The sequence below is a fragment of the Haliotis rubra genome, unplaced genomic scaffold (assembly GCF_003918875.1).
Source record: "Haliotis rubra isolate DU_JTF1 unplaced genomic scaffold, ASM391887v1 Scf648, whole genome shotgun sequence".
NCBI classification, from domain to species: domain Eukaryota; kingdom Metazoa; phylum Mollusca; class Gastropoda; order Lepetellida; family Haliotidae; genus Haliotis; species Haliotis rubra.
In genome coordinates, this window is record NW_025767355.1 from 32923 (window position 1) to 55135 (window position 22213).

Here is a 22213-nt window from a genome sequence, read left to right on the forward strand (position 1 = left end):
ATATTGAAAGACATATTTACCACTGAATCATTCATCGCCAGAAGAAATAATAATGTTGAAAGCTTTTTAGTCAAATGGTTTCCTCTCATCCCTGAATTTAACCCTGAATGACTATTAAACAAAGAACATATCACTAACATTGATATTCAATGCACTTAGTGTACTATATCGCTATTGAGTCCACTAGCTTGTATGTGCACATATTCCTCTATATGCTTGAACTCATCATGTTTTTGTACTTATCACATTGGGAACAATAAAAATAAAAAAAATAAAAAAAATTGTATAATGAGATATACAAGACCTAATCAATTTTGTATAATGAGATATACAAGACCTAATCAATTTTGTATAATGAGATATACAAGACCTAATCAATATTGTATAAATGAGATATACAAGACCTAAACAATATTGTATAAATGAGATATACAAGACCTAATCAATTTTGTATGAATGAGATATACAAGACCTAAACAATGTTGTATAAATGAGATATACAAGACATAATCATTTTTGTATAAATGAGATGTACAACAGCTAATCAATTTTGCATCAATGAAATATACAAGAACTAATCAATATTGTATAAATGAGATATACAAGACCTAATCAATATTGTATAAATGAGATATACAAGACCTAAACAATGTTATATAAATGAGATATAAAGGACCTAATCATTTTTGTATAAATGAGATGTACAACAGCTAGTCAATTTTGCATCAATGAAATATACAAGACCTAATCAATATTGTATAAATGAGATATACAAGACCTAATCAATTTTGCATAAATGAGATATACAAGACCTAATCAATTTTGTATAAATGAGATATAAAGGACCTAAACAATTTTGTATAAATGAGATATACAAGACCTAATCAATTTTGTATAAATGAGATGTACAACACCTAATCAATTTTGCATAAATGAAATATACAAGACCTAATCAATTTTGTATAAATAGATATACAATACCTAATCAATTTCGTATAATGAAATATACAAGACCTAATCTATTTTGTATAAATAGATATACAAAACCTAATCAATTTCGTATAAATGAAATATACAAGACCTAATCATTTTTGTATAAATGAGATATACAAGACCTAATCAATTTTGTATAAATGAGATATAAAGGACCTAAACAATTTTGTATAAATGAGATATAAAGGACCTAATCAATCTTTTATAAATGAGATATACAAGACCTTATCAATTTCGTATAAATGAAATATACAAGACCTAATCAATTTTGCATAAATGAAATATACAAGACTTAAAGAATGTTGTATAAATGAGATGTACATAGTTGTTATTCCAAGGGAGGTAATTTTTATGTTAAATATGGCCAAAATGCTACAGTGCTGTGTCACATTACTGAAATGTGTTTTGAGCTTTAATAAATACACCAACGGGATGGCATACTTTCTTCGCAATGATATTGACAGGTAGAGTGATGCGTCGGGCATTTTTTGCAACACGATCCAAACAGTGCAAATTGCAATTGTTGAAATTGGTTTGTGCTGAACTGTCGGCTTGTTCCGTATGTCGCAAAGTGATTTGCTCTAGTAAACCAAACAGATTCACCAAAACGGAGTGGATTACACAGACAGTAAAACCTTTATTGTAACCACTTGAAAGTGTTGAATTTGGTTTGTGTTGAGCTGTCCATACATGTGTATGTAAATGGAGAAGTTCAGCTTATTATTACGATATCACTTTCAGTCTGAGCTCAGCTCAAATTGTCCACACAGTCAACAATCCATGACTCTATATTTATTGTAAAACAGACACAAGAAACAGGTAAAACATTGACAGGAGAATATTAAAAGGAATATGGAGACTAATATGTGTAAAGACACATTTAGAACAAGACAGTGTCTCAGATATTTTTGATTGATGTAAATCTACATACCAAACAATGTCTCAAGGTACAAAACTTGCTTTAAAATAAGCTATACATGTATAGGTTTCTAACGAATTCCAGTACCAATCTTTGTGACTTTGGTGATTTTCCTAAACTAGAATCCTTTAAATGTATTTTTCTCTGAAATCCTCTGTGATATGGAACTTTTGTGCTGATTTCTCTTTAAAATATTTAACGTGATCTAAAATACAAAATATTAAAATGATAAGCACTTATTTAAAGTTCATTGATGCCAAAGAACACGAACATCACCGGACTAAATCAATGTAGTTCGGTACAATAACTTTATTACTCCCGGCAAGAGTTCATCTTTATAACACTTTATATACCCTGTTCAGTCACTCATTGAGTGTGGTACAACTTTTATCTAATCCATGTAACGTAGCTTTTCGTAATTTGTATTCATACGAAAAGGGACTAAGAAATAATAGTTTCGCTTTGGGGGCTAACAACTAAAATATACACTTAAAATGGTATTTTGGAAAATGCGAACCACTGACGGTACTACTGACGGGTGAGGAGGAATGGTGTAACCTCCATTTATGTATGAACAAACACAGTATTACAATTGCTCAAACTATACCAGGGACCATTAGGGCAATAAAATGCAGGTATAATGATAAAGAGACACTTAGAGAGTATCGAACAGTCTAACAGTGTACAGATGAACTGCGTGCGTGTCTCTGGAACCAATGGCCGCATACGTACGACATCCCCTCCCTGTTGTGCAGGTAAACGTGGCATATCTTTTCATCACCTGTGATATTTTGGCAACGGTCCGTTGCATACTCGTGAAAATGGTACCGAAACAGGAGCAGCGATATGTCACTTCTGCGCCTCACTTTCATCGACCAAACATTCGGGATGTCTTTGGTACCTGAAGGTTGTCAGTGTTTCCCAGACTAGTTTAAGGTGGCCATAACTGGCGGTGCTTATTTTCATTATTAACTTATCACAAGTGTAGAAATGGATATTTTCTGAATTGAAAGTTTGTACAGAGGGCGTTAAAGAAATATCTAATGATGCCAAGTCAGAGGTCGTTGACAAAGATGGAATATTTAGCTTTGTTTCCGAAGACGTTTCAAGTATTGAGTATACAGGTATACTGTATAAGTTGTGTTTGTATGTTTGCTGAGTGGCCGAGTGCGGCGTTAAACAACAAGTAAGAGTTAATCTGTTAATTATCTGTTAATCTGTTTCTTTGTGTGTTCCCTAACACCGTTATGCTTTTCATGTGATTAAAACAAAGTGAACTACCATTCCTGAATTTATTGTTTGCCATGTTCCAGCTCCGCCATTATCTGGGGTGGAACATCAGCAAAACGACATGGGTATTTTTGCTGGTCTCCATGACAACCATTGTCGACAACGATTTCTTCATTACCCATGTGACTGAGTAAATGAATTCGGTGTAAACGTTATTTCCTATATATCGGGCAGCTTCTTGTTGGTATTGGTGTTTACTGTAGCTCTTTTTCATTAAAACTCCCTCCACGACAGACAGACGGTCCAAAATATGAATAGTTTCCGGTTCATCACTAACCGCAACTTAAACAAGAACGAAAACCCTTGGCTATCCTACAATGAATATATAAACTGTTGAAGTGGCAGCCTTTAAACTGTGGGTTGCTTTTAAACTGTGGGTTGCCTTTAAACTGGGAATTGTTCTAAACTAATTCCTACAACAGCGACGGAGACCAACTGAAGACTGAAGACCTTTCTGCTCGTAGGGAACAACATGGTCCAAACTGCAATCAGGCAGTGGACGGGTTGGTGGCGAAGGTGTAATGTGTGAGCTGCCATCTTCTATACCGGAAGTACAGTCTTGGTACACGCCCAAAACTATTTAACGTCACCACGTTACACGAGTGAAATTAGTCGACTGCAACACCTTTTCATTACGTTATAATTCAACACAATAACGCCCTGCCTCACACGGAAGACCGACAACGGCCTTCTGGGGAACCACATTATCCAAGTTATGGTCCTCGAGGTCTCCAGAACTAAAATGCATGGAACATTTATAGGATAATCTTGATCAACGTCTGTAGTGACGTCTTCCTCAGCGGCAGAACGTCCAACAGTTGGCACAAGCATTGCAGGAAAAGTGTGTCAACATTACCAGGCCCAAAATCGTAATCTGATTGGTAGGATCCATAGGATGTATTGATGAGATCGGGTTCTGTATGATTGGTTCTATATGTTCGTGCCCATGTGATTTGGTCCATGTGATTAGTTCTGCATTTGGACCCATGTGTTCTGTCATCATATCTCATCTTTTCGATGGGATCCATATGAACGAGATTTAATCTGTGCCATGGTTATAAAGTGGTATCTGGAGTGTTTTGATTACATTTGTGAAGGATTCTTTTGAAAGAAGTTTAATTTTTCTCTTTGCAAGTGTGACTGGTAGTAATCCTCTGGTAATTCCTATGTATGTAAATATATTTTAAAAATACGTTATCACTTTAGATGATGATGATGTTGCTGTTAACATTAAAGTGTACGCCTATAAATTATAGAAGACAACTTCTTGCATATTATAGTGCGATGTAGTAATCAGGGCCCGATCCTCAAAGCGTTCGTAGCTCTGGCAACTATCATAAGCCTCTGGCAACTATGCAGTTACGAACGCTTCGTGGATCAAGATCCAGATTTTCAAGTCATTCTGTTTGTTGCTTGTAATCTAATATTATTCCCTTTCAGTTTACATCGGTATAAAAAAAACCTGTTACATGCATTAGAATATTCAGGAGGTAATACATGAAACATATACTTTAAAGTAAACTATTACCAAAATCAACACAAAATAGACAATGTTTTTGCCTACTACAATTTTATCCATTTTTTATCAATATCACATGCAGGAAATCGGGTTTAAGATTAGAGATTTAGGAAAGCACTTGTGGTGACATTCCCACAGATCCCCAACAAAGCTCGTTGATCTCACGCTTTGTTTACAAACAACCCCCCTTTTGTGTTGGAAGTTTGTTAAATGAGCATTGAAACTCGGGTGAAAATGAAGTGTGCACCCCTCCTTTTTTTCAATAGTGTGCACCCCTCCTTTCTCAAAAAGCTGTATCCGCCCCTGTGCATACATGCTGGATATAGGGTAAAGATTGAAATGCAAGATTAATCATCTGTATTGGTGGTCATTCTTTTCTCACATAGGTTACTTGTCATATCTTCCTACGAACCTCTGTTCTAATACGGCCCTTTCATGGTGCGAGTGTTCAGGATTCGTGATTGGTTGCAATCAGATTTGGTTGTGCAATCAGCGACGTTGTTTCAAAAGTGATCCTTCGCAAGGCCTCGGTAATATCCGTATGCTTCGGGAAAACTAGAACCTCTTCCCCTGCGCGATGCGCAAACGTTTCTTCTAGACAGAACTCAGTCATGTAATGCCGGATCTCGAGGACAACGGACAAGCTTGCCATTAAATGTCTTGTGTGTCACATCAACACAAATCCCCGGCAGAGAAGTTGGATATTTGTGGTCCCATTTTTACTTGAATTAGTCAAGTTGGATCTAAGTCGATGTATCACGTTTTCTGATTGGATAAAAAGAAGGGAGAAAATTCGTGTTGCGATATTTTGCCGCTAGGGGATTTTACGAGAACCGGGAAATATGGCCGTATTAGAACAGAGGTTCGTAGGACGATATGACAAGTAACCTCTGTGGGAAGAGAATGGGTGGGTTGTGAAACACTTCTTTCTTATTTCAGAATATTTACCACAGATAAGTAAGACATAGAGCTCGTCCTCAACATAGTTTAGGCCATCAGAGTGGCAGTAAAATTGCATTGCAAACTAGACTAGATTCACGAACACTGGAAACAAATCATCTTTTCCTGTCTCTGGCGAAACGTTTTTCTGTCAGAACCAGATGGTGATTTGCAATTGCATGGTGACTGATAAATCTCACTTTGGGGGAACGTCTGACAAGTATTCTCCACTTGTCAGAACTGTCCGTCAGATGACGATGAATGATGAATATAATCCGTTTCCAGTTAAAACAAAGTGAGCCAGTTTCATACATGCACTTCTGGTCTATTTTAGTGCATTTTCAATATTAAACAGCTTGTAACATTTGACCCTTGTTTCTTGTATTTGATCCATCCGCCCGATAGCCTATTGGATACAACAACAGACTTGCTTTACTGCTGCACTGTTTCTGTTAGTTATAACTCATCTCGGCTTATAGAACGTCGATACAGACAGCATTTATCTAGAGAGCGCTGCCACAAAATCTCTGTATCAGCTACTGTTCATGACAGTTGTTTGAAAAGGGCGCGCTTTGTGCCACGTCATCGCTCGCATCTTTCCGTAACCTTCCGGAAGGACATGAATACAGGACAAATGTTGTACCACGTGACCGCACCATGTGATGTCCAAAATGGCGCACGTAACGTGACTGTCCGTAAACAAGTTTGGATTTTGAACTTTGTCAAGTGTATGATTGACAGCCTATTATCATCTAGTGTGTGAGTTTTGCCACATTTACACAAGCACTTGAAGAGACGCCATGGCAAGAATAACTAGCATCGTGTCTGTTCTTTGTCTCTGTGTTACAGGTAAACTTTTGTTGATATTGACATGTACACCAGAATAGTCATTTAAACTGGCCTCGACACACGTCATGTAGTTGTCAGTAGGCGGGTCGGTGTAACGAGCCGAGGGAGCGAGTGCCCAGGGGTGCGTGCCGTGTCATGGACAAAAACAAAACAAACAAAAAGATAGATAATAAATAGTTCGCATTATTGCGTGTGTTTTAACACTAAACTTGTAGCACTGTTGTCACAACAGTTTTCATCAACTTCCGTTTGTCATGCACTATTTAACATATTTTTATGATGGGTGGTTAACCACGTTAACACCGCATGTGCAGCTCAGGTCATAAGTCAGTCATGTCATCTCTGTGTGTATCTTGGAATTGCAACCATTAAGAACACAGATTCTCACATTCCAACACCAAACACATACAACACATGTACTTTTGTTTTAACAGATTATGGAATTATAATTGTGATCACATCCTATATTTGACAGACACATCCTGAAAACATGAAAAACCAGCCTCTACCTTGTCTATGCATTAAATATGTTCTCTTTATATGAACTATACTGATTGCTTGAACAGAAGTTTCTAGCAGTGTTGCACAGTACTTACATCTGCACATCCTGTAGCCCTGAAGCCCTTGTGAAGCCTTTACCTTAGTGTCAATTATCTGGTCAAAGTGATGCTTGTTCATGGATTGCTCACAGGTTTCAAGCCAATATAATCCTATGATAATCACAATTAAAGATGAATGAATCTCCCCCCGGGTGAAAACAGGAGTGAGTGAGTTATAATTTATCGTCACATCGGCAATATTTCAACCATATCGTGACAAGAACATTTAATTGTTATACATAGTAATTTATGGTAAATTATAAAAACCTGTCATCGAAGGACAGTAAAACCGACTAGAATATCACAATATCAAGAAATAAAACTAGCATATACATTGTATCTCTAAAATAGGATTTCAGATTAGGACAATACAATATAAAAAGGGCTGAGGATCGCCAACAACTGAAGGTAGATCACCACTCTGGGGAGCATGGGTGAAAACAGGATGCTAGATTGATATGTATATTGTTTATAATTCTTGTTGTAACTAGTTTGTTTTAATCTTGAAAATGTTTAGATTTGAATATCATTATTACAGCAGACATGAATGTACAAATTGTAATTGAGGGACAAGAAATGTTTCTTTATGTTCATTTGGTAAAAACATCTGTTTCAACATAGTTGTTGAATTGTGACTATGGGACAGTTTAAGGCTAAGGAGGTACAGTATGGTGACACGGTTAGACTTGTGTTAGGTTATAGTCAAACAAATAGAGCTTAATCTGTTCATGTATTGTGAAGTACTTCATGCTATGACAAGTTTGTCTTAATGTGCTATTATTCGTATGAATGTTATGTACAGGGAGCTTGGCTGTTGAGAGCCTGCGCTTCCTGGTGATTGGGGACATGGGAGGACTGCCTACCTACCCATATATAACTCCTGTGGAACTTGGAACATCACAGGAGATGGCCGCTATTGCTGACAAGTACGGAGTCTCATTCATCATGGAGCTCGGCGATAATTTCTACTATGATGGTGTGAAGGATGTTGATGACCCTCGCTTCAAGGTCAGGCGATATAATTGTTAGTGCAGATGGTGCTACCTTGCCACTTGCAAGTTGAACAAATACAACTTTTGTACAAGGCACAGAGGCCCAGATAAGCTGCGTATCCGGGTAAAATACGCATAGAATTACGCATTGAAAAATAATTGTTGCGTACCAATTACGCATTTAAAATGTTAGATACGCAAAAAGTTTAAAACAAATGCGTACGGAATATATTTATAGAAATCGCTTGCGTAATGAAAAAGACATCGATTGCTATCAAGTTGTACTGTTAGTATAGTACAAATTGTTGTAATGTCAGTATAGGATGAGTGATTTTTTATGAAATAATTTCCATAATATTTAAGTTGGTTTTGATTAGGTATGACATAAGGCAGAACATACCTGCTTAGTAAACTTACTCAATGACGTAATACTTAGGTGAGTAAAGTGACTGAAATACGCACATATTTGAAAGCAGTGGGTAACGGAAAATGAAATACCCACTCAACATTCATAATAACCACTCCCAAAAAATACAGTGGGTACAGTACCCACATGAACTAAATCTTATCTGGAGCTCTGAGGCAGCTATTCCAGTTCAAACATGTAAAATGTATTGTCATCGAGTATTCATTTAAGCCTTTTGAGATGCTGACAATTGATTCAAAGTCTGCAGCCTATTTTGGAATTCCTAATTCATGTTCAACATGAAAAATATTTGTTACAATTACAATTACCCTTTCAACAGTAAAGTTATGTCTTTGTAGAGATGACTTGTATTTTGTGTCAAATAACCTGCCAAGGGAACTTTGTTTCATATTGTGCATGTTTCCCTGGTCTGTGCCCTAGGGACTTTGCTCAAATCAGTTTATTTATAATTTAATATGTGTTGTATATGATGATCTTGAATGGACCAGTTAAGTGGAATGGGTGTAATTTTCAAATTTATTACTACACTTGAGTCTCTTTACCAGCTGAACAGTGAAGATATAATCATATGTGACAGACCGAACAATAATTCTAACATGACATTATTGTTTGAAATAGTTCACGTTTGAGCAAGTGTACACAGCGCCGTCTCTGCAAGTCCCATGGTACTTAGTGGCAGGAAACCATGACCACAATGGCAACGTGTCAGCACAGATTGCCTACTCTCAAGTCTCCAGGCGATGGTGTGTGAATTATTGCCATGATTTCTTCAGCATGGCATGTACGACATGGCATGGTTTTGTAACTCTGTTAATGTTCTTCATAGTAGTTGGAGTTATTTCCTTTCTACACATCCCCTTGATGAAAGTTACACATTCCCTTGATGAAAGTTACACATTCCCTTGATGAAAGTTACACATTAGTAATGAATAATTTGTGTAGCAATTTAATTTTCATGGGTATTCTAGAAATGATGTTTTCTTTTCAGGAACTATCCCGACTTTTTCTACCCACTGACTTTCGACATCCCCAACAGTGATGCCACCATAGACTTCGTGATGACCGACACAGTGACGCTGTGTGGCAACGTTGCCGATGACTTCCATGGCCTGCAGCCTCATGGGCCAGCAGATGCTGAATTTGCAGCAACTCAGTGGCAGTGGATTGACAGGACACTAGCAGCCAGCAAGTAGGTGATACAACATATAAGCATGGCACCATAGATCAACAAAACAGGGACATGCAACATAGAACACATAAGCATGGGCGATACCTAATGTATGGCTCCATAGATCAACAATTCAGTAACATACAACATAGAATACAGAAGCATGGGTGATGTGTAAGGCTTACAAAATAAAAAAAATTGGTTTGCAGATAATGGCTTTTGAAAAAATGTTGCGGGCAGGCAGCCTCCCTTAATGAATTATTGCTTGATAAGTACAATGCTGGTAACTTTATCCCTTCATCCAATCAGAAGCAACTTGTGGTCGTCACCATGGTAACTTTCCAGACAGGGTGACGAAACTTAGTACAGTTGTAAATCATGAAACTCAGCTTCATGTTATCCAGTGGATATCTACGGTATATCTTATCTATTTATTCATGCCAGTTAACCAGCTGTATGTATTTAAAAAGTAGATGCAGTTGTGTTTCTATGGTAACCTTTGCCAGTTTGTTTTAATGTCCTGAGAACTGGTATTAATTTTCTTTACAGTTTTCTTGCAATCACAATATAAAGCTATAATTGTATATACCCGGGGGGTATTGTATTTGTGAGAAAACTGCCAATACAACATAATATACTCAGCAGCAAAAAAACATCAGTACAAATTCAAAATTAGATAGGCACTGTAGTCAAATCATTACAGAAATGGACATAATAAGCGGATCAAAAACATTTTTTGATGTCGGCGTACTGTATCGGTACTGATTGGTCTTCCATGTGTTCCCACTGTCTGGCATGCTGTTTCGGGATTCTGTACATGCTGTCTCATTACATGGCAGTCTAGTCGTCTTGTGGTCACCCTTGGTCTGCCAGTACGGGGGCGATCATTTGTTGTGTTGGTGGCCTGGAAACGTTGCTGCAGCCTGTAGATGGTCCGAAAGTTGACCTGGAAGTGATTGGCAATGACTTGTGCAGTGTGGCCAGCTTCAAGTATTCCTAGCGCCTGGCTCCTCTGAGCTGTCGTGAGTCGCGGCATCCTGCTGACGTTGTAATGTGAATGTTTGAACCAGGTTTGGGGGTGCATTTTATAGCGCTGGTCCATGAGTTGCATGAAAAACATGGAGAACACCGTACCATCTCCGAGATCAGGTTGCGTTTTAGAGAGACCATTTACAGGGTACCATTCTGAGTTTGGGAAGGAATGTCTTTGCTCAGGTAAAGATGGAGATGTTGTCAAAAATATACAATCTAAACATTAAATGAGTTTACAGTTACTAGTATCCGTTTCTGCGAAGGAAAATTCCAAACTGATGTTTCTTTTGCTGCTTAGTATATATATATATATATATATAATGTGATTGTATTTAAAGCAATGTGCAATGATTGTGTAATATGCAACAATTAATATACAATGCTGGGTGATACACAACATGCAATTAATATACAATGCTGGGTGATATACAACATGCAATTAATATACAGGCCTGGGTGATATACAACATACAATCAATATACAGGCCTGGGTGATATACAACATACAATTCATATACAGGGCTGCGTGATATACAACATGCAATTCATATACAGGGCTGGGTGATATACAACATACAATTAATATACAGGGCTGGGTGATATACAACATACATTTAATATACAGGTAAGGGTGAGATACAACATACAATTGAAATACAGGAGTATATGGGGACACACTATTAGTATACAATGCTGGGTGATAAACAACATACAATTGAAATACAGCGTTGGTAGATACATAACTTACAATTTATATGTTGGTCTGGGTAACTTAAACATAATGTGTTGTGCTGCTGTTCCAGGGCCACGTATCTGTTCACTACTGGCCACTTCCCAGTGTACTCCATCGAGGAGCACGGCCCCACCGACTGCCTGGTTGATGGGCTCCTGCCCATGCTTCAGAAGTACAGGGCTAATGGACACATGTGTGGACACGACCACAACCTACAGGTAACCTACATATGTACAGGGCTAACGGACACATGTGTGGACACGACCACAACCTACAGGTAACCTACATATGTACAGGGCTAACGGACACATGTGTGGACATGACCACAACCTAGAGGTAACCCACATATGTACAGGGCTAACGGACATATGTGTGGAATTGACCATAACCTACAGGTAATAACCTACAGGTAACCTACATATGTACAGGACTAACGGACACATGTGTGGACTTGACCATAACCTACAGGTAACCTACATATGTACAGGACTAACGGACACATGTGTGGACATGACCACAACCTACAGGTAACCCACATATGTACAGGGCTAACGGACACATGTGTGGACTTGACCACAACCTACAGATAACCTACATATGTACAGGGCTAACGGACACATGTTTGGACACGACCACAACCTACAGGTAACCCACATATGTACAGGGCTAAAGGACACATGTGTGGACATGACCACAACCTACAGGTAACCCACATATGTACAGGGCTAACAGCCCATTGAGGAGGGATGAATAAGAGGTTCATTGATAATTAAGTTTGTAAGTCAGGACCTCTGAAATATAAGTTTGTAAGCGATTAGAACAGTGTGTGTTATATCGACATTTTCCAGTGTAATAGGACAGCGAGTTCGGCCCCATGAGATACTGCATGTTGAGACCGACATTTATCAATTAACAGACTTTACATGCACATGAACTGCTGAAAATCTGTTGAAAAGCCGTTAAATGAAACATGTTGTGTGGAGGTTGATGTTACCCATATTTTCCCTCCAGCATCTACAAGAGACGAAGAACGGTCTGACCCTGGACTTCATCCTGTCTGGGTCAGCCAACTTTGTGGACCCCAGTACCGCCCACAAGGACACTGTACCTGACGGGACCTCCAAGTTCCACTGGGCTGATGCCTTCTCTAAGGGGGGCTTCGTGTACGCTGAGGCCACCCCTCAGAACATGACCGTCACCTACATGCAGGCCAATGGTGATGTCCTCTACCAGACAGTGGTACTTCCAAGGAAACAGTAGCAGTACATCTGCAGTATCCTGTCTAGCTTATCTCCTGTCTGTTATGATAAACACCCAGGACCTATTTGTCACCAAAACCTTGTCCTAATATTGATGTCACCATCTCCAGTGCAAATGTTGCAGAGGATTTAGGTCACAATTTTCAGTTTCTTCTTTTTCAAATTGATCTTATTTAAACATGGCAAATTATTTAAAAATATAAAACCAGTGATTGATTGAATGGGAATTCTTTTTTAATCTTTTTTAATCCAACAAATTTTCTGGCCATCGCTGAAAAACATATCATGCAAGCTTTATTTCTACAAATCATCGTAATGGCCTTTTAATCATTTTCATGACCGATGTTTCATTTGGTTAGTCAGTGAAAGGGTGACTTTCCCTTGTGTTATCATGTTTTGGCTTTTATTGGTTTGGGGTCAGCAGGAATATTTCATGAGTATGTTGTCATTGTATGACACTATTTGATTTGTATTTCGGTATGTTCAGACACAGCTCAAAACTAAGCTGTGACCATGAATGGGTCGTGGCTATATGTAGAGTAACAGAATGGAGATAAGAGACACTGTGTTGTCAAGGATGTGCTCAGTTTACCATGTTTATCATGCTGTTATTTATTTGATAGAGCTTGCTCTTAAAAACTTCTCTATTTTGGATTTGGGCTTTTAAAAATACATTCCACTGATGTCCAAATGCAAGAATATTGCCACATATGAATTTAACAGTTAATGAAAGTATCTGAATATAGTATTTAGTCTTTAGTTCATGTTTGACTCCAACTGTTAATTACATTGTCCAGGAAATGGTGAGTCTGCCTTGTTGTGTACTGTCCCAGCCGTGGTTTGTTAAGCATCACTTGTGCACTGGATGGATGGATGGTGGTCACAATATTAAGATGGCTAAGAGTTATTGCCCTTTGATATGACACTTCTGGTTGTGCAGTCCAAATATTAACCCAGGACAATGGCTACTCTCATGTGCTCCACGACAATTCAGGAAATTCAATTAATTGTTTTTAGTTATTTTGTCAAAATGTATTTAGACTACTGACAAACAATATCAAACAATTTTAGAACACAATAGAATTCTGTAATCCCTTTAAAAAGCAATATTTCACAATCATGGTAAACACTTTGGTTAAGAAATGATTATATGGACCAACACCTCACAAGTGAGGCCTCAAATACAAGCGTCTGCAGTGCAGTTGTGGTCACTTGATCAGACTTAGTTATGATAGGCTGGATGTTTGTCTTGTAAAGATTATATGTTTGTTATCTTGTTCACTGCTCAGGAAGTAATTGCTCATGTTGATTGAAGGAAGAATTGTGCTGTTTCAGCAGATTTACTATTTCAATATTTTTTAATAAAAATGAAATAAAGAAATGAGATTACATGAAGTGTAGTTTGTTGTTTGAGATGGTGTGTGTGTGTAGAGATGAACCAGACATATGAAAGGGTCGGCAGACTAGGACCACGTTTACTGAAATGGTAGGTAATCGTAGGAAGGGATGATGATGATGAAGATTACAAGGCAGAAGTGAATGGATTTACTTCTGTGTAGTATATATTAGACAACTGTCACCTTTCCATATGCCAGTTTTGGGTCATTCTCCAGTCCTCAATGTAAGCTTTATGTTATCGTTTTTATGACAGTATATCGCCAGGCGCGTAGCAAGCCAGTTTCTTCATGGAAGCCCGGTAGGTTTATTATTTAGATAGTGTTGAGGGCCTACCCAACCTTTTTAACATCAATCATGTGTAAGACCATTATCATTCATAATGGTAGCTACACCGACGATCGCTGTCTGTATGCTTTTAGGGGTGGGTATTGTAGAGAATTTTCATATTGTGATATATTGCGATGCGGAAGCATATATTGCGATATGTATTGCAATATATTGCAAGGATTATTTCTTTAACAAAAACTACTTATAATCGAGTTAATGCTTGATTATAAAGCAAAAACACAACAAATTCACACTGATTGATTAACCTTTTATAAAAAGTTTTTATCATGACAAAATAAAAATGTAAGTAACATTTGGCACTAATGAAACAGGGAAAAGAACAATTAAAAAAAACGGAAATATCCGAAGATTTCCGACTGTTACGAAGTTTCCGAATGCATCTCAAAATACCGGTTTTCGATCAGCGTATCGCAATACGTATCGTTTTCATGTCTGAACCGGTAAATATCGGTAAACCGGTTATATTGCGCAGCCCTATATGCTTTCATCAAAAACCTCTGAGCATCTCATTATATACTCAGCAGCAAAAAAACCCGTCAGTACGAATTCAAAATTAGATAGGCACAATGTGGTATGACGTGGGGTCTGAGAGCTTGGTCGATGTAGCGCACCGCTGTGATGCCACCTCCTCTCCCTGGACCATGGTTCTGGAACACCACAGGACCCACTCTCTGGTTCAGGCCTATTCCACCCCATACCATGACGATTGTACCTCCCCATGGCTCTCTTTCCATAACACATTGGTCTGAGTAACGCTGGCCACGTCGTCGCCATATTCTTGTTCTGCCATCTGCAGCTGATACGCAGTACCGACTCTCATTTGTGAACAGAACAGCTCTCCATTGCCTGTATCGCCAGTTTTGGTGTTGTAGGGCAAACTGTAGACGTTCACGCCGATGACGAGGGGTGAGGATAGGTCCACGGTAAGGTCTACGGCAATGGATGTTCCCGCTGTTAAGACGTCGGCGTACTGTGTCAGTACTGATTGGTCTTCCGAGTGTTCCAACTGTCTGACGTGCTGGTTCGGATGCCTGCATGAAGGGATTCTGTACATGCTGTCGCACAACATGGCGGTCTTGTCGTCTTGTGGTGACCCTTGGTCTGTCAGTACGGGGGCAATCTGTTCTGGTGTTGGTGGCCCGGAAACGTTGCTGCAGCCTGTGGATGGTCCGAACGTTGACCTGGAAGTGATTGGCAACGACTTGTGCAGTGTGGCCAGCTTCAAGTCTTCCTAGCGCCTGGTTCCTCTGAGCTGTCGTGAGTCGCGGCATCCTGCTGACGTACTGTGAATGTTTCAACCAGGTTTGGGGGTGCATTTTATAGGGCTGGTTCATGTGAACAGCACGTGCAGCATGAGTTGCATGAAAAAACACGGAGAACACTGTACCATCTCCGAGATCGGGTTGCGTTTTGAGACCATTTCCTGGGTTCCATTCTGAGTTTGGGAAGGAATGTCTTTGCTCAGGTAAATTTGGAGATGTTGTCAAAAATATATAATCAAAACATTAAAAGAGTTTACAGTTATCCGTTTCTGCGAAGGAAAATTCCAAACTGACGTTTCTTTTGCTGCTTAGTATAGTATGCATTTAAACTTATCCTATCTAACATTGTGCTCTTTCTCTTATTCCTTTTGAAAATGGAGTGGAAATGACCTAAACAAAGTTTCCTGCCTCTTGTAACCACTCACCCAAACAAGCAGACATCTTCCCCAGTAGTAAAGGTGACACCAAGCTGAAGTCGTTCTCGTTCTTGTCGCCTACGGATGTAGACAACCTGTTGTTCGATAGAGAAGATTTTCTACCATCATTATAAAACTCTTTGAGGGTTATTATATATCTTTTATCATTTAAAAATTCACGAAAAAGAGGAAACCTACAACAACGATTGCATTCGAAGATACAGCTGCAAGTTCCATTGGCAGTCAGACAGTCGAGGTCAGTACGACAGCGGCAACAGCTGTCAACATTAACATTAACTTACGACTATCTTAGCGCTAAGAGAGCTTAGAAAATCTAGGCCCAGGCTCTTACATCCAGGGCTAGATTTTCGAAGAGTCGTAAGTGCTTTTAACAAGCGCTAAGAGTAAGCTTTTAGCAGCTACAAGATATGCCTTCAAGCTCCTCCGTCCGTACATTTAACATTAATTACGACTATCTTAGCGCTAAACAGAGCTTTGAAAATCTAGGCCCAGGTACAACTGCATCAATGACCTCTTCAGAGGCTCCTCCGTCCGTCCGCCATTGTCTCTTCGAACAACTTGCACCATGATTCAGTCACACAACGCAACTGTAGTTTGGTACATCAACAGAGTAGGATCAGCGGAGTGTACGACACTATTTTTTCAAATGAAATAATAACAAAGACAGGGCCAGATGATGTACGACTCGAGGCCTAAATAGGGAGGATTAATTCCCTGAATGTCGAATTGTTAAGGCGAAGGACGAACATCGCCCTGAAATGGTTATCACTGTGTTACTGAATGAAAAGAACAACGAATTGTTAAGGCGACATTGGGACAAATACATGCCTATAAACTGTTGCACGAATGTTGCCCCTTGCACACTGGAGGAAGTCTATGCTGTTTCCAAACGAAAAGACAAAATAAAACTCAAGCAGAACTGGTAACAAATAAAAGCATTAAAAGAAGACAGTGCCAAACAAAGGTAACGTAAACAAGAAGAGATATCTCCTGGAGAGAACGTTGTTTAAGGTTACTCTCCTCGAGGATCTCAATGACTAATCGTCAAAAGTCATTTTGGAAAAGACAAAACGTGACAACAAAAGAGAAAACTGTAAATAAGATTTTTGATTCCCTGAAGGCAAAGTTAAAGATTTGGAGTGAAAGAAAATGAAAGTGGGACTAGAAAAATAATTTGAAGATGACAAATAAACTACAATGAAGGCAAACAATGGCACTGATGAGAAAAGACCCGCCATGAATTCCTCTGAAAGGTTTTGGGTCTATACCTGGCAACTGTAACTTCGAGGAACCATGGGTAGAGGAGCATAATAATAATGTACATGACAAAATAAAGTCTCCATTTGTGTGTTTCATCGTAAAAAGGCAGTGAAGAGGTTCAATTCCAATACGGTGCTAGGGCCTAATGGTATCCGAAACAGGTAATGTTCCTTTGTATCCAAACACCATTAAAGTTTCAGTTCTTTCTGGGATACAGAGGATGGTGCTCCTTGGTTCTGCAAAGGTCGAACAGTAGGTCTAAAGAAAGGTGATTTGACTGACCCCCAAAATGTCCGCTCAATTACTTGTCTGATTACACCATACCAAATATACACCAGGGAAAGGTTTGAGCAGCCCCAAATATGTTGGCATAATTAACTCGTCATATTTCCAGAAGTCTTCAAAGAAGCGATTGCCAGGTCACTCCAGAAGAAACCGAATTTGGATCCATCTGTTCCAAAACACTATCGGCCAGTGTCAAATCTGGCGTTTTTGTTAAAGATTTGGGAAAAGACAGTTCTCCCCAGACTTATCAATCAAATCTCTTCACACCATGTGTCTGAAGTGTTTGATCAAACACTGGCGAACCCCCAATACTAGAGATCATGTGCCCACATCCCCAGTCTCGTTCAGCACGTTCACGGTTTACCACCACACTTTTCTCAGAACATAATGAGCAGATGTTTTCAGCTGTCCCGTGCAAGAGGCTGATCGGTGAAGATCCACGTAACACACACAGTATTAAACAACGCGAAAACAACATAAATATAACTGAGCAATATCTTTCGCACATTACTGGTCCAAATCATTACATGAATTCCCTTTTAAGTGCTATATGAGGATATTAGTACAGAAATAATCACCTAGCTTTCATGCCTGGTTAGAAGGGTGTTTTGACATAGAGTGATGGTAAACAATACCGCAGCGAGAATGGTATCCGCCCGGGAAAGCCACATTTGAAAAATACCAATTGCCGCTAAAGCCACATTTCAAGTACAAACAAATCAATACGGTTTTGTTCTCAAATAAGCCTCACCCATTGATCACAATGGATTAAAATTGCATCGTTTAAGTGACTTGTACTTTGTTTAGTTAATTGTTTGGGTTTTTTTTATGAATGTAAAAATAACTGAGGCAACAATATCAATTTTTTGAACAGGTGTCAGAAAAGGATATTTAAAACATTGAATAAATTTCACCCTCCCATAAGTTAAAATACTTCAAAGAATAATTGGTTGTATAATTCGTGGAAGGTGTTTGAGTACCTACCTGAGTCAGCTAGTTTGCGTGATCTGGACTTTTCTCCACGGACAATTCAACTGGATTTCTCGATTTTACATAATGAATATTCCAATATTTGATACTGATACTGATTTGATGTTAATTACGGTAACATGGATTAGCTAATAGCGCATTGCCGGGATGTCTTCGCAGGAAGGCGACTTTTTTGGCGTGTAATAACATGGGCCGTTTTCACACGCCAAAAAAAACCTCGCCTTCTTGCGAAGACACCGTCCTTAGATATCCCCTGCAAATCAAGGGTGGACTGATTGTGGAGGCATTAGAGCATGGCGGCTTTTGGTATGTAATTATTGTCATCATTGTTGAAGAAAATTTCAGAACCTATTTTTTCCTGAATTAAAACAATTTTGCCAGATAATACTGCAGGAAAAAAATCCTGCCAGATATTTCAGCAGAAAACCCCATTCTGCCAGAAATTTCTCCAGAAATACCTTTCCAGAGCAATTTGTGAGGTAACGAAAACGTGAACACATTGGCACATTCTTTTCTTTAATTCACCTCCAAATCTTTCCATATCTTTCTAGTGATATAGTCCTGGTATCTTGCTTCCTTACGTGTGTCAAGTTAGGACTTGATAGCCATTCTTTAGGTGTCCCTGTGAACAAGTCATTTCACTGTTGCCGTCTACCTACAGACGCCTCACCTTACAACCTCACGATAAGTGCATGACGTGAGATAGGGTAAATTAACAAATTTAAAAATGTTATCTGTAAATTTTGTTTTTATAATATTTATCCTATCTCACACGATGTACTCCTGCTTGACCTACCACGCGATGGATCAAGGGTGTATTCGGGCGAGGTGTTACAGGATGCTGGAGACCTTTGTTTTAGGTCGTTTCTCCATGGTCGAAAACAACACTGAGAAGTGCATATCGTGAGATAGGATAAGTATTTTACATATTCCATTTATAGTTTAAATCGTCAAATTCGTATGACCAGCTCTACATGTCCTGAACTGACGAAGTAGACTTTAATCTTCAAAAATAGTTTAGTGAAGAAAACCTTTGTGCAGACATCTTCCCCATCGAAACTGGGCGTTATGTTTGGTGGTATGAAGAGAATAAACACAAAATCCTTCTTCAAATGAAGTGAACTTTCAACTTTGAAAACAATAAATATAAAATAGCATATTTCCTCTCTCCCGTGGCCAATTGTTGCCAACGGAAAGCAGCCCATATAGGTGTATCCACATGATCACCACCCACGAAAATACTACATGTTGTTGCGTATGCTATGAAAACAAAATTTCACATATTAAAAGGGTAACTGTAGCCTATTTTACGCCGATTAAAACAAATATAAACCAATATCACTTTACTTGCTATCTGCGTGGAATACACAGAAACATGAATATCAACAGTGCAGGATTGTCACAGTTCTCAAATTGAGCTCAAACTAGTTGGATATTTTAATATTGGATATTGTCAGGTGTTATTAACGATAAGATGTTCCATGTTATAGCTGATGCACTTCAATCTGTTGAATAATGCTTTTGACCATGCAATATATTACCTTTGACCAAAGCAACGAAACCCCAGTTTAACTTACTAATCTGGATGAACTGACCCTCAAGGAATAATTAAAGGCATTTATCAACTGCACAAAGAAATCTGTAGTAAATTCATAAAAGAACACATGGCAAATATTCATTTTGTCGAGCTGATAACTACTATACCTCCGCCAACTGCGATGACATCCCCGTCCCTCCTAGTCACTGACTGTGTCATGAATTTGACGTTGAATATTACGTTCTTTCTTGATGGAGGACGTCACAATGTTGTACTGGATGATGTCAGTGACGTATTCTGCTCTATGGGATAGAAATCTTTACTCCCGGTGAGCCAAGGTAGGGTTGCTAAGGCTTGTGCTAAAACATTACCAACGGCAAGTGCAGGATGTGACCTAGCACTGTGGTCCATGAAGACTTTCCATATATTTAGAGGATGGTCATCGAGATGTGGTACAACAACCCTGTCTAGGATGTCAGTGATGTACCCTTGTCCATTCAGATTTTGTCTGATCGTCACAACGTCAAGTTTACAGTCGCGTGAGAAGCACCCCTCACCATCCACGAACCGTCGCCAAACAGTACTTGCTCCAAGATATTCCGTTGTGCATACATTGTTTCTGAGGCGCCAAACAAGAGCCATCAGTCACAAACAAAAGAAATCGATTTTTTCGCCCGACCATCGGACCTTTCCCCATGACCTCAAATTCCACTGACGTTGAGCGTGACAAAGTGCTCTTTGTGCTCTGAACGTTGGATATGTCGTCAGACTCTACACCCGGCCTATGTCGGACCGTTCTGTTGGACAAACGACCATGTGGAAGCTACTTGACTTGAGCAGGTGATGTCTTCCCTAGGAGTTGTTACTCGAAGTCGACCTGAACGTTGGCGGTCCTTAACGCCACTGGCCTGCTGGTGTTCCATGGATGGCAACCAACATCACTTACAATAGCCGTCAGTGACTTGCCAGCATGCCCCATACCAGCAGCTTGTCATCTTTGAACAGCTGTGAGTTGAGGAGGCCCCACACAGGCTGATCATAAACGAAATCAATTGATCTTTCTATATTTTTCATTTCATCATTTGTACAGATGCGATCCTATATACTACCCATCAAAAGTTTAGACTCACTTAAAGCAGTCACTATATGTTATGCATTTATATGTGGTTACATCGAAGATGAATTTCCCCACTAACTTAGGGGAACCAACTGCAAACCTTCGGCAGATGAATTGCACGAAGATCATGCATCAAATTACTAAAAAGCATGATTGTGCAAATATCATGCATGTGAACAGCTGCGTTTTGGTGTAATGTTTTGTTAAGAATTCGGCAATTTTCACTGAGTTTTATGATTTATTGAACCCGTGACAATAATCTTTTCAACATTACAAATTTGTTTTACAATACATCAGTTCATGTGTAAACTGTACCTTTAAACAGTATGGAATATTTTGCAAAATCTAGTTCAGAAAAGTTGACTGAAGGAAGTGGCTACATTTACAATAGTGAGTCTAAACTTATTTTTCGGTAGTCTTTCGCTAAACCGACAGAACCATCGCCCGCCACCCCGTTTCGAAACAGATGTTTGTCGTAAGATTGGGTGGCCGGTTGAAGATCCCAGATCCAAGTACCAACATAAAATATAATATGGAATATATACGACTGCAGCAGTTAACGACAAAAGACACACGTGACATGCACGCGAGCATCCAAACATACGGCAATAGTGCAGCAGCTTTGCCTCGTGCATAGGTGAGTGAGTGAGTGAGTGAGTGAGTGAGTGAGTGAATATTGCTTAACGTCACAACAGCAATTTTGCGAGTACATGTAATACAATGTATGTGATGTTGAAGACCACGCTTGATATATATGATATATACTGAAGAAACGTAGCCCTTGTGCCCTGGCTATCGGTGGGCCAACTGCATAACCAAGTAAACATGTCCCATATATCACTGCACGACTGTCACTCGAA

General features: G+C 39.1%; 1 protein-coding gene and 1 long non-coding RNA gene across 2 annotated transcripts; one reads left to right on the forward strand and one right to left on the reverse strand.

Moving 5' to 3' along the window:
• Positions 1-311: 311 nt before the first annotated feature.
• On the reverse strand, positions 312-2393 carry LOC124257008. Its single transcript, XR_006893161.1, has 2 exons — positions 677-2393; positions 312-642 (listed from the first exon to the last, which is right to left on the reverse strand). It is a non-coding gene; the product is annotated as an uncharacterized LOC124257008 (long non-coding RNA).
• A 3918-nt stretch (positions 2394-6311) lies between these two features.
• LOC124257013 (tartrate-resistant acid phosphatase type 5-like) lies at positions 6312-14110 on the forward strand. Its single transcript, XM_046690975.1, has 6 exons — positions 6312-6509; positions 7911-8116; positions 9146-9270; positions 9516-9716; positions 11531-11678; positions 12472-14110. Exons 1-6 carry the CDS (start codon positions 6461-6463, stop codon positions 12718-12720), a joined length of 978 nt encoding a protein of 325 aa, XP_046546931.1. The 5' UTR covers positions 6312-6460; the 3' UTR covers positions 12721-14110.
• The last annotated feature ends 8103 nt before the right edge of the window (positions 14111-22213 follow it).